At 37.9% G+C, this 13,202-nt stretch overlaps 1 protein-coding gene across 3 annotated transcripts in view; it reads right to left on the bottom strand.

The window, feature by feature from the left end:
* Positions 1 to 208: 208 nt before the first annotated feature.
* Positions 209 to 13,202, bottom strand: part of Fur2 (furin-like protease 2) — a 410,564-nt gene continuing 397,570 nt past the window's right edge. Inside the window, exons 5-17 of one of the 3 annotated variants that reach the window (XM_018509981.1) lie at positions 11,414 to 11,708; positions 8,660 to 8,832; positions 7,182 to 7,847; positions 6,531 to 6,747; positions 5,965 to 6,095; positions 5,612 to 5,892; positions 4,866 to 5,053; positions 4,489 to 4,737; positions 3,610 to 4,078; positions 3,327 to 3,526; positions 2,971 to 3,252; positions 2,520 to 2,731; positions 209 to 2,341 (exon numbers count right to left, since the gene is read on the bottom strand). In XM_018509981.1, coding sequence (XP_018365483.1) covers positions 2,234 to 2,341; positions 2,520 to 2,731; positions 2,971 to 3,252; positions 3,327 to 3,526; positions 3,610 to 4,078; positions 4,489 to 4,737; positions 4,866 to 5,053; positions 5,612 to 5,892; positions 5,965 to 6,095; positions 6,531 to 6,747; positions 7,182 to 7,847; positions 8,660 to 8,832; positions 11,414 to 11,708 — 3,471 coding nt within the window. In that variant the 3' untranslated portion in view covers positions 209 to 2,233. Of the gene's footprint in view, positions 2,342 to 2,519; positions 2,732 to 2,970; positions 3,253 to 3,326; positions 3,527 to 3,609; positions 4,079 to 4,488; positions 4,738 to 4,865; positions 5,054 to 5,611; positions 6,096 to 6,530; positions 6,748 to 7,181; positions 7,848 to 8,659; positions 8,833 to 11,413; positions 11,709 to 13,202 lie in introns of all 3 variants that reach the window. The other 2 variants (XM_018509991.1, XM_018509972.1) reach the window with 2 other exon arrangements.

The following is a 13,202-nucleotide window of genomic DNA, read 5'->3' as shown; positions in this document are numbered from 1 at the left end:
TATATTTACGTGGTTTATTGAAAAAATTTGTTAAAACCTTTTTTATTTAATCGATTCTTTACAAATATTCTTAAACTAACTGCAAATTAATTATTGTTAAACCAAAACACAATTAATTTGCTATTTCCTCGCGCAATCATTAAAACGGTATAATTAAATTGCGAAAAAATCTATGATAGCATTATCAAGATTTTTTACTTTTCCGCCTTTCATAATAAATGTAGATACTTGTATCGTTTAAAAATAAAAATTATTCGTTTGTTTTTGTACATGGTAGAGATTCCAGGTTGTGAGGTTCATGAAGTTAATCTTTGATGTTTCATTAAGTAATAGCTGCGGAGTTCGGTTACCATTGGATATATCTCACTCCTTCTAACTTCTACGGTCGGTTTGCCTTTCCCGTGCATCACCGTAATTAAAGTCAATATTATAGCTGTACTTACCGGACGATACAGGAAAGTAGAATATCAGGAATCTAAGTAAAGCGAAAGGATATTCAAGGAAGCGATTTATATACTTATGCGTTATGTATGTGTATATATGTATATATTTATAATCGCGGTCATCATAAAAGTACAATAATAGCTTTATATCAAATCACAAGGAGAAAGTCAATATTCACACGAGTAGGCGTGGGCAATGGCTTTCGAGAATATCGATTCGCGGATCGTTGCGTAATAGTTCTTTTTTCTTCTTCTTTTTTTTGTTCATTCATAAGTTTCTTTTTCATTTTTTTTTTTTTTTACGATTTCCCTCCTCTCATGCGATCCCAACGAAACGGGGAAAGGATGGATACGAGCGAGAATTAAAGAAATAAGTAAGAATAACGTGGAAAGTGGGATATTAAACAAAACATTGGAGTAGACAATCAAGTAATAACAACAAACAGTTTATAAAACGCATTGCTTGTGTCGACGGCATGTGTTGTATCAGCTTGGGAGGTACTGGAATGTGACGACTGATGTCACAGACGCGTCGGATAACTGGGCGATCGCAGTAAGAGTCCGTTGGTTCTTTCGGGCATGCGAATTGTATCGATTAGTCGAGACGATCAGGTTTAAGATAGGAGAACGAAGCTCACGTGCGACGATCTTCTTTTTCCTCTTCCTCCGTGTCAGTCCTTCACCTCGTCTCTCCCTCCTGGTTCATCTCGCTATATCGTTTTTCTTTCGCCTCCCCCTCCTGATCCTTGCGATTACTCCCCTTTGTCCGCTCATTTGTTACTATTATCATTTATACAAATATATAACAATATCCATTCATAATTCACAATTAACGATTACGATTACGTGGTCCGTGGTTCAGCCTAATGTACGGAGGCCACTTTACGTACATGTCCCTTCACCCTACTTAATGGGGTGTTGGTAGCCTTCTAGAAGAGAGGTGAAGAAAGAGACGCGCTTTTGTCCTTTCGATAACTCGATCGTCGATTGCGTCAGGAAGAATGTTGCGCGAAGAAAAAATCGATTGACAGTTAAAGAATGCTAATTAAACGAACTAGATTGCTCTCGACTCTTGCAACGCGCAACGATTGAAACGTATTTATATTATCCGTCGCTTGGATGAGATTCTACTTACTCGCGAATACACGCGACGATGATATAGTGTCGACGGGATAATCGACGAAGGCTCGGCGTTACTTCGGAGACAGAAAGCGTCGGAGGGGGAACGCGAAAGGGTGTGGAAACAAGGGTGTCACTAATCAGGCACTTCATAATGTCCTTCACCCTTTTTCTCCGTGTTTCGGATCGTTATCCGTGTCGGAAGTGTCTTGGTGTGCGCGACGATGGTATCGATGACGCACTTGACAACGATGACGGGCAAAAAGTATATCTCTAGCTAAAACACATTCCTTGTACATTCACACATTCACACGACCGTACTACAGTCATGTAAACAACAATCACACTCACTCTCACTCTCTCTTTTTCTCTCTGTTTTCCTCTGTCATTTTGTTCATTCATACAACACTCTAACGGAGTTCTACTATCACGTTTTCGACGAATCTTCTTTCTTTTGCTTGCTCCTCCTCCTTCTTCAACTCTTTCCTGCCCGCTACGTATTTACCACCATTTTCCTATTTTCTTTGTCATCACATGTAAGGGCTATCCTTGGACCTCGCTAATACAAAAGCACGTAACTTCTGACTCGCGAACCAATCACAATCGAGATTCGTCGATCTCCCTGCGACTCTTCGACAAGAGGTCATTAGCTACGTCGTCTTTAACGAAATCTAGGTCATCAGCTCCGTCGAATCGTCGGCGTCCACGTCTTCGGACGGTTCCACTTTCACGGCAAGCTGCGTATATCCCATATTGGTCTCCCTTCTGCCGGACCAAGCCTGTGAATAAAATAATTGTGATGCACATTTATCTCTTTTCGCCCTTACAAATTTATTTTTCGAAAGCTATTATATGTAAGTTATATATTTCCAGTTATAAATTTAAATTTAATATTCTAATATAAATTCGTATATCAAATTCTTTTAAATTTGTATTTTTTATTGTATATACATGTACCTGAAGAGCGACAAATATCATCGCGAACAACGCAATCGATGCTAAACAGATGGCAACTGCCATGGTGGTGGCTGCTGTTACGGCGAGTGAAGCTGAATCATTGTTACTTGTTCCGCCATAATTGTTGTATGTCTCAGAAACTGCGGCGTTGGCTGAGAACTCCGTCCCCGGTACTCTCCTTTTGCCAGCCGGCGAACTGTTCCTGCAGCCGCCTACAAATATTAAAAATATATCTTTAATAACTATATAAAGATATTTATAATGATAAAGCTGCAATATAACAATAATAATAAAACATTGTATATTTAAAATAAAAAAATTTTATATTTAAAGAAGTTATATCTTTCCTGATGAAATATTCGCTGATAGATGCTGATCATAAAAGGTAAAAAAATACATACATTTTACTAATTATACGAATATAATATTAAGACGTAAACGTAAAAATTACCAGTTTCTGGATCACAGAGACAACACTCCTCAGCTTGAGGTCCCTTTTCGTTGCCTGTGCAGCATGGAACGCACTGATTGTTCAATTTGTCCAAGTGCAGTGGCGGCGAGCATGCGGCACAACTAAATTTGCCGGGACCGGTACATCTGCGGCAATCAGAATGACAGCTCTTGCAGAGCTGAGTCAAAGAATCGTAGTATTGTGCCCCTAAGCATTCCATGCACAGTCCACCTTCCAACATCGAGTGAGCTGGACACGAAGTGCATTCTAGTGGACCTTCACCTGGAACGAATAGTTTCCCGTTTAAATAAGAAACATGAATTTAATTCGACAGCAACTGATCAATTGTAACTCACCCTTGCATGTACGGCAATAGTGATGACATTTCTGACAACCAAAGTTCGATTTAAAGAATCCTTCCGGACACTCGGGATGGCATTCGCCAGCCGCTAGTTGCCAGCCTCTCGGACAAGTAACGCATTGATCTCTTCTGGGCCCCGAGCATGTTTTACACGACAAGTAACACTTGGCACATTGACCTCTGTCACTGTAATAACTAAAACGAAAAAGTAAAGTTAAAAAAGACATGTCGATACTGTTTTATTACCAATCTTTTACTGAAGGCTGAACTCATCTTACCCTGGCGCGCAGGACGATCTACATTCTCCGCTCTGCAGTTGCAGCCCGTCTTGACATGCTGTGCAGTTCAGACGAGACACGCAACTCTTGCAAGTGTGCAGGCAAGGGACGCAAACCGGTCGCGATGGTTGTACCACAGAGTAGTACGCGTCGTCGCATTGGGACACGCAACGTTTACCCTGAAGAAGCAACGGGTTCGGGCAGGATATGCAGTGATCCTCCGTAGAGCCGGCGCAGGTCTCACAGGACGAATGGCAGGACTTGCATTGACCATCCTCGTAATATTGGCCCGTATTGCAATTACTGCGACTCTCGGGAGCGCATAAGCCCTTTTTGTTCAGGCTCCAACCCTCAATACAGCTGGTGCAGCTCAGTGTGCTGCAGGTCGCACAGCCGGGTGGACATGCCACACATTCACGTCGCTTCTTGTCCGCGCTATAACCCGCCGGACATGAAGCGCGACACGTGCCTACGACACATTTGTGGAAAACCGTTTAGCGGGAACTAATTATGGTTACAACATTTTGACTGTAATGTAGAGGACGTAATGTAGAGTATCGGATGTACGGCAATTCAAATCTTTTCGTGTAAGCTTTGATATATACATATATAAAATTTAAATCTAACATTTTTATTTCATTTAAGAATTATATATATTTGATGTAATTAAATGAATCTAATTTTTCTTCAATGTAATATTGTTTAAATCTTCATATATTTACATAAAATATTTAAAAGATTTGTAACTGTTGTCAAATATCTTTCCAATTATCTGAAAAGTAAATGCTATGTCCTATTGCAAAATATCTAAATTTTGTAGACTGTCATATTCGTGTCACAAATTAATTATTGAATTTAACAAATTGCCTAACAACTCACCGTTCAAAGCGAACAGCCCGGATCGGCAGGCAATGCACTGGTTATCCGCCGTGCCGTTGCAAGTCTCGCAGGTAGGATGACACGGTGCGCAATTGTAATCTTGCGTCTCGTACGTGTAGGGCGGACACGCGGCATAACATTTGTTCTCATGCATCACCAAATGATGCTCGCAGCTGGTGCACTTGTCCGGTCTGTCCTGGCAGCTGGCGCAGTTGGCTTCGCATGGCACGCACGTGCTGTTCTCGGTATCTACGTGAAAAGATGCCAAAATTCGCGCGTCGCGTTACTCGATGTTGATTTTAAGGAAACAAAATTGGTAAAAAAAATCTGAATACGAATACGAAAATACGAATTGATCTTTTTTCTCTTCCACATACTTTCGTAGTAGCCCTCGGGGCATTGCTGAAGGCAGACTGCCAGATCGGTGACCCGAAGGTGAGCGGGGGCGCACGAGAGACAAGAGTCTTGACCTGCCCCCGCGCAAATTTCACAGGATTCATGACATGGCCAGCAAACGCCGCCCTGATTAGGGAAGCTCCTTGGCGGACAACGACTGACGCAAGTACTGAAAAAGAGGTAAGAGACCCCTCGCGTTGTTTCTAAAGCGCGTTTTCATTGAAAAGGGTCGATGGAGAGTTATAATAAAATGAGAATGATAGACTCATTGAGCTATTGCGTGAAAAACAAATTATAAATACGTAGTAAAAAATATTTGTTTAATAATAAAAGAGAAAAGATTTTAATTAAAATAAAAATAGCTCAATCAATATATACAATGATATTATTATACTTTCTTAAACAGAGCCAGTAGTTTTATGTTCAAATGGTCCTACCGTTATAATCCATAGTTTCGTAGCATTGCAGAATTATATTTTAAATTTTATTAATTTTGTAAAAAGCACATAAACAAAGTTAATGCCAGCATACATCTAACAATCGCGTAACAGTATTAAAATATAAAACATGTAATGTTTTCTAAATGCATAAATATTGGTTTAATTTCACACTTAAGAATCAATAAAAATATGCTAAAAGTCATATATTTTAAGAAGTCTCTTTTCTTGATAGAGACGAGACAATTGTTTCGTCTTAATCAAAGAAACTCTTAAGTTCATCTACTCACTTATCGAGACGATAATTTTTACAAGCAACACATTGCGTCGGACCCTTGCCATAGCAGCCTTGCGCGTCACACTGAGGATCGCAGTCGTGCAGTATCCTCCTGGTGGTATCGAGAGAACCGTCCGCTTGTACGGATGATGGCGCCGAAGGTGAATCGAAGGCAGACGCCGACGAGACGTCGCCGGGTAGATGGTTCGACAGGATCGGCGCCGACGAGCCATCCAGAGTGGCGACGGATGCTTGTAGATTCGACGCGGCACCGCTGTACGGGCCCTGGTAACTCTGAAAGGTAGACGGAGAAAAGAAGTCCCTGTTGCCCGGATAACCGGACAATTGTAGCGGATCATCGTCTACCGTGAATGGATAATGCACGGAATGAGAAGGAAGGTACGCAGATTGATGTACCGGATTAAATTGTCGTGTGCGTATCCGGATCGGGTTCGTCGATGTGCCGTAGAAAATCAGCTGCCACTTCTTCAGGATGCCTGTAACAATATAATAAGAGACCCAAGTTATGGCGAGATGACCTTCATATGATATTACATTGAAAAAACTTTTAAGAATGTGTAAATCGTAAATAACTCTTGATCGTTAAATTCGGACTTTGAACATATTTTATATAAAAATTACAACTGCATATACTTATATTCCTGTAGTTTATGATCTCGGAAACATAATAATAATAGTTTATACATATACAAATTTAACCAATAGTGACGATATCAATGTCAATATCAATTTGAAATGGATATACTCAATGAAAACAAATACGATTGAATATTATATACATAAAATGAAAAATTCTATTTTGCAATTAAAAACAAATATTTTATTTATCTGAAACAATTTATACAAATTGTATAATTTACGAAATTGATGGGGAAATAGGAAATAGCTGGCAATAGTTGGAAAGCACTTGCCTGGTGAATTGACGTGTCGGTTTCCAGCATTAATGATCTGCAGAGTCCATCGACCGTCAGCCTTTTCACCCCAGAAGTGTACGCTGAGGAAGGGCCAGTCATCGAAGTTTGAACTGAGAACGTCGCGCGGCCGCTCGAATAATAGTGTTGAAGTTGTGCCCATTGGCGAGGTCAATAAGAGCCTCAAGTTTCCTCGAGGGAAGAACCTTAGAGAAACCTATTTCATGATCGAGAATTAAAATATTGTACTTTTAAATTGATATACAAAAAGCAGACGTAAATTGTAATACATTGCACTCTTCTAATTATTCTTAGAGAATTAGTAGTATAATTTTTTTTCACAATAAATATAAAAAATGTATAGTAATTTTAAATGTAATCACGAGAACAGTAATTCCTACAATAATTCCTAAGTTAAAATTGTTAACGTAATAATAAATGATTGACCATTAAATAGTAGATACTCTCTTATAGATATAGTATTTATTAAATTACGTGAGTGAGTCAATAAATAATACAGCCACCACTTAATATACACTATCTTGATTTTTGAGGAAAATTAAAGTTATTTATTCTTCTTATCTATCGTAATTATTACTATACATATATGTTGAAACTACAATGACGATTTTTCCCGGCTTGCGATCTTACCTTACACTGCACATGCTCCAAGAATCGTACTTCATTCAAGGATCCAGCGCATCCAGTGACATCCATGTATGCGCTCAGGGTGTACCCATATGTGGGATCAATCGGTCTCTCCTCATTAATCTCATCAGACTTACAGATATGTTGGGGAGGTACATTGGTCCATTGTTCGGCCAGGTTGACCATGGCGCCCGCGTCCATCAAACCGTAGCCGAACTTGTGGGAGACCTTTCTCTTTACACCGTTCAGTATCCAGCCGGGCTCGTTGCTCAACGGCTCGGACCTCGACGTGAGTACCACTAGATATTGCATGTCTCGCCATGACAACGTAGGATTTGCCTCGAGGGCGAGGGCAGCGATACCAGCAGCTAATGGCGCTGAGGCAGATGTCCCGGTGTGTTCTACCGTGCAAATGTGATCAGGACGCAACTTGGCGTCCATGTCCACGGTAGCGACGCTTTTGTCGTTGCCGGGTGTACCCGACGAGTACGTGGATGCCAAGGTCGAGCTACACTCCTCGAGGTACCACGGCTTGTAGCCGCCTTGTGTTGCGCTTGATATCGACAGCGTGAAAATGCTGTTCGTGTAGCCATCGCAGTTGCACGAGTCGGTGTGTCGACCGCCGTTACCGGATGCCCACACAAAGATCGAACCTTTACCCTTGCGACCCTGCGTGGGAAGAAAAAAAGAGTACCACGAATGTTCAGGAAAGAAGCAACGACCGACAAAGCGATAGGATGCGTGTGATTTTATAAAATAACACAAAAATTTATAACAATAATATAATTAGATAATAATAACTTTAATAACTGTATCATTTTAATGTATTATAAAAATAATAATTTCAAAATATTTGGTTTTGGTACACAAAACGGAATTAAATATAAAATAAATTCTGTGCAAGATATATGTTATTAAATTCATATTATTTCAATAAGCATTTGTTTCGAAAAATTAAAAATTAAATTATTTTAACAAAATCATAATATGTGTAGAAAGTTATTTCAATATTGTACAATATCGTATATTTGTTAAAAATTTATGGAAAACAAATTTTTTAACAGAAAAAAACAATTTATAACGCTGTTATTTTTAACAAATTACTTTCTGATACAAACTGATATTTATTTCTAATTGAAAAAATAATTTAACATGGAACTAAACCAATTTAAACAAAAAGTTGGAATTTTTTTTACAATTTTGTACAAAATTCATATTTTGTAAGGTGATACCCAGGCTATGAGTTCAACAAACAAACGTATAGATATAATATATGATAATATATGATAATAATATGAATCTTCATTTATAATCCATAATTTTTATTTGGAGTTCGTTATTTCGACGTACGTCAAGGAGATGTTTTTAAATCCTTCCGAAGTAATAAAATAAAATGTCGAGGGAAAAGCTCTTGCGACAGAAAATAAATTGATCCTCTCGCTTCACGGACGCGCAGAAGGTAGGCGATATATGTAGCTTACGCTCGTCACTCCGTAAATAAACGCCCTCCTGGCGAGAGGGCCCGGACCGTCGACGGTCTTGCCGTCGTCCTCGGGACCCCAGGAGGCGCTGTATATGTCGATGTGATCAGGATTCAATCCCAGAGCTCTGGCCTCGACGGCGTCGTTTACCGGGCCATCGAGCATTCGCACGCCTGAGAACACGGGAGATATGTGCGTGAACAAGTCCCTTCTTCTCTCCTTTTCTTGTGTGCGCAGTGATTTTATCTCACGAATTGTCGTGTGCGGATTGTTAATATCGATTTTAATGCTAGCTGAGACGAGCAACGAGAGTTCGAAGTAATAGAGAAAGAGGAAATGCAGAGTACTCTGATTCAGCAATTAATTTGATTCTTTTTCTCATTCCTCAATTTTTATTAAATTTACTTAATTTAATATCAAGCTTGTATAATTTATATAAATAGTTTTATATAAATTATATTACATGACATAAATATTTTCAATATAATCGCGTGATTTTAATTATTACAATTTTCTATTTATCCCGTTTGTTTTTCTGTCCATGCATTCCACAGCATTCTAAAGTCTGCATAACTAAATATTTGTATAAATTCATTTGACGGAAGATACAAATGAATTTGCATTATTCTGCTTGTTATATTTACAAGTATAATTATTGTTTGATTACTGCACCGAGAACAATTTCTATCCGAGATAATCAGATGTTCAATCGTGATGACCGTAATTCTAATTGATCAGAATCTAACTTCGCTCATTTTTAAAAACCATTTTAATCAAAAGCTTTCCTCAATGTGTTACATTAAAACTGAGAGTTAATTGATACGATTAAAGTAGAGATTCAGTTAAAGTTCATATCGTTTCGATCTCTTTTCTAATGAACAAACATCCTAATAAAACCTCAAGCAAATTAAGTTAGTCTCATTTAATAAGACAAGTCAAATTTATCGAGATTACAAATCGTACCGGTTAAAATCTCCGGATGAAAATAACCGACAAGTTCTATATTTCTATCACGAAATTCCATCACGTTCTAATCCTCGTGCAAAAGTGTCCCGTAGGCAAACGATAGTTAATTATCGCGAAAACCACCGCGTCTCGCGGCTCTAACAAAATTTCCTGCCGATGCTGTATCGAAATTTCTAATTTCGCTGCATAGCGCGCTTGCACGGCCATCAATTTCTCGAATTCAATATCCGGTTAACGCTGCTGTATCGTTCCGCGCTATCATTTCGGCCTCACTCTGTTCCACTCGTCGTAAGCCCCGACGGCTTACGGACGTTCGTTTCGCTTCGAAGTGGGTTAACGGAATTAATACAGCTCGATAGCATCGAGTCGGGAATAGCTGCGAGCGCCCGGAAAACCTGGCCTATTCTTCAGCGAGTCGAGACGATAAAGCGACCACCACCAGACCTGACATTCCCAGCGGTCGCTGCACTATTTATTTCCGTGGAACGATTCGCCGGCTAAGTCAGCGTTGGAACGATCCCAGGAGGATTCGCTCAGTCGGCATAAGAAAAGATAAACACCACCTTCGAGACAACGATGCGAAAGTCTGTCTCTTAAATCGCGCATTAAGTGATTATACCGGCTTCGATGAGAAGCGCTTTCGCAGATGTAAGATTAACGACAGCTCGAATAGACTGCGAGCCCGTAATTGTCGTCAATCTTTCTCGGTGGCGATTAATGTAACGCGCGCATAAATTTCTAATGACCTTTTTACGGAAGAGATTCTCAATTTCGTGCATCTTTTTGTAATTAACGTTGAGAACGAATGGCGAATACACCTCGCGACGTATCTGGATGTTAGACAATGAAACTAAAATATATATCAAGATTAAAACTAAGTTGAAGAACTATCAGGTTTTGGGTTAATTTGAAAATTAAATGGACAAAAGATTTTAGTATATCTCTGTGCCTGGGAGAACCCATCGTCAACGTTTGTACAAGTGAGTTGAGATGAGCGCATTCTCATCATCGGAAATACTAACACACCTGAGTAACAACCTATTTCAAATTTCAACAAAATCCATCAGAACATAAAACGGTTCTACCAATTTCTAGTTTATCAAACGTATAGGAGTATAAGAGAAAGGAAATATTGATCCCTCTCATACATGCGTTATACATTATATGCACTTCATTCAATTTTCGCCGCAAAATATACAGGCTATAATTTAAGATAATAATTCAATTCTTGCATGACTCTAACAACATAATCAAACATGACAACAAATTAAAATTTTAGAAAATCGATATCTTATAAATCGCTTGTTTATGAACAGAAAATTACGCGCTTTTCCCGCATTAAATAATTTTATGTTGGAAGTTTGTTATCTCTTTTTAGATCATCCTATATACTTATGACATCATTAAAAATAAATTAATATACAGAATCAAATATTAACGCGAACAAAAATGATGGAAAGATACTTTTATTTATAAATCAATAGCATTTCCTCAAAATAGTCAGTCCTTTTAAAGTATCACCAATTTCTTAATATCGTATGGATATTTTAATATCGAATTTAATATCGCTGTGATTATTTTAATGATCACATATATTTAGATTTTCGCGATAAAAATTATCATGCTATTTATTCGACATAAACTTTCTTTTCCATGTGATATTTTCGAAATAGCTTTGGAGAATCTTATTATTCCCTTTTCCTTTCCACAATTAATTTCTTTCCACGATTAAGTGTGGTTATTCCTATCTATAGATATTATTTTGATCTCCGTTATAAATGACCTTACCTCCGATACTGGCATTATAAGCGACTCCAACACCGCAGTATTGGTTGAAGGCAACGGCGGCGACTTCACCGGCACACCGAGTGCCGTGCTTATTGTCGCCGTTGTCCCTTGGCATCGGGTCGTCGTCATTATCGTTGATATCCGTGCTGGCCTGGTGATCGTAGTTGAGCGCGAGATCAGGATGGTTGGTCTGGATACCATCGTCCAAAATCGAAACAACGACACCCTTGCCGGTATAGCCCTTCTGCCAAGCCGGGCCAAGATTCATGTCGTAACCATCCTTGGCGCCACCGTTCTATGGCAAAGAAATGTTAAATTTAATTTATCTTGAACTACCTAACAAGAATTTATTTTTTCTCAATCTATTGCAATCATTTTATTATCATTCCTTTAAGTAAAGCACAAGGAGATTTGAGGATTAACTAATTTGTATATTTTAAAATTTATATGGCTGCTCAAACGTTTTCTTTCACTACTTAAACGTATTCCTTAGTAAGATATGTTTTCAAACAGTTGCAGTTCAACTCATTATATATTTACTTGTCGTAAAATATATATAAAAAGTTTTCATCTCCATCTTCATATAAGCTAATATCGATTATATTTAATATATTTATTATTTTAGCAGATAATGATAAATATCTAGCATTTTATGATTATTTTAAAATTTTAAGATATCCATCTCTTATTTTTCGCGAGTCAATTGTTCCAATAAAACAATTTATTACATTAAATACACATTCTATTATATTTCCGTAAACATAAAAGAATTTTACATAGTAAAAGAGCAAAAAATATTTTATTTCAGCCAAAGATTTTGATGATAAATCGCACATGGTGTGGTACATGATTCTTTGACAGAAATTAATTCGCGAATTTCGTGTTACCGTGTATAAATGTTGATTGATATTCGTGTAACGCTATATATCTTCACATGCGCGTATACAATTTCGTGGATTAATGGATTACTAGCCGCACGACAAATTCGGTCACCACAGCTTTCATAACGCGGTCTCCGTTATACTAGGTAAGATAGTAAGTATGTTCTCAACGTCCCAATTAGAAAATTATTATTTTCTAATATTTAAAAAATAATTAATTATTATGGATGCATTAAATTTTTTCTTAAATGTCTACCGTTTTTTTAAAAATTATATTAGTTTTTTTAAAAATGATGTATTAACTGCCTTAGTCAACACACATCAGTCTAAATAAAAATAATCTTGTTTATTTATGACAGTATTAATGAGACAAATAACTGTACTAAAACAAAAACATGGCGTATTTAGTTCATTAATATTGTCATTAAATTAACAAGATTATTTTCAATGAGACTGCTGCTGTATCGACTAATGCTGTTAATAAAATACTGTTTTTTCCGCGTATACAATGTATATAAAATTAATAATCCTATCCCAAAGCTCCTAAAAAGTTTTAATATTAAAAAAGCAAACTATGTCAGATTCCTATCCTGGATTTTTCGATCGCCAAATACTATATCGCGGGCCATAGCTCTCATAAAAACGTCGACGGCGTTAAAATTCCATACGAATTTTGACAGACCTATAGTTTCTCCGATATCGCTATTGGTAGCCCCTCCCAGAGCTACATCAAGCCAGAAAAAAATATATGCAAGACACGATTCGAATAGCTGCGCAACGTGCGATCGTATCCCTTTCATTTTATGCATTTATAATGGATTGATTATTACAGCGGGGTTCCCGCTACGAATGCCGTTTTGCAATTTGTGTGCGTCATGAATTTAAGTAATAAATGCACAATATGGAAA

The sequence above is a fragment of the Trachymyrmex cornetzi genome, unplaced genomic scaffold (assembly GCF_001594075.2).
Source record: "Trachymyrmex cornetzi isolate Tcor2-1 unplaced genomic scaffold, Tcor1.1 scaffold11, whole genome shotgun sequence".
NCBI classification, from domain to species: Eukaryota; Metazoa; Arthropoda; class Insecta; order Hymenoptera; family Formicidae; genus Trachymyrmex; species Trachymyrmex cornetzi.
This window is presented reverse-complemented; position numbering and strand designations above follow the sequence as displayed.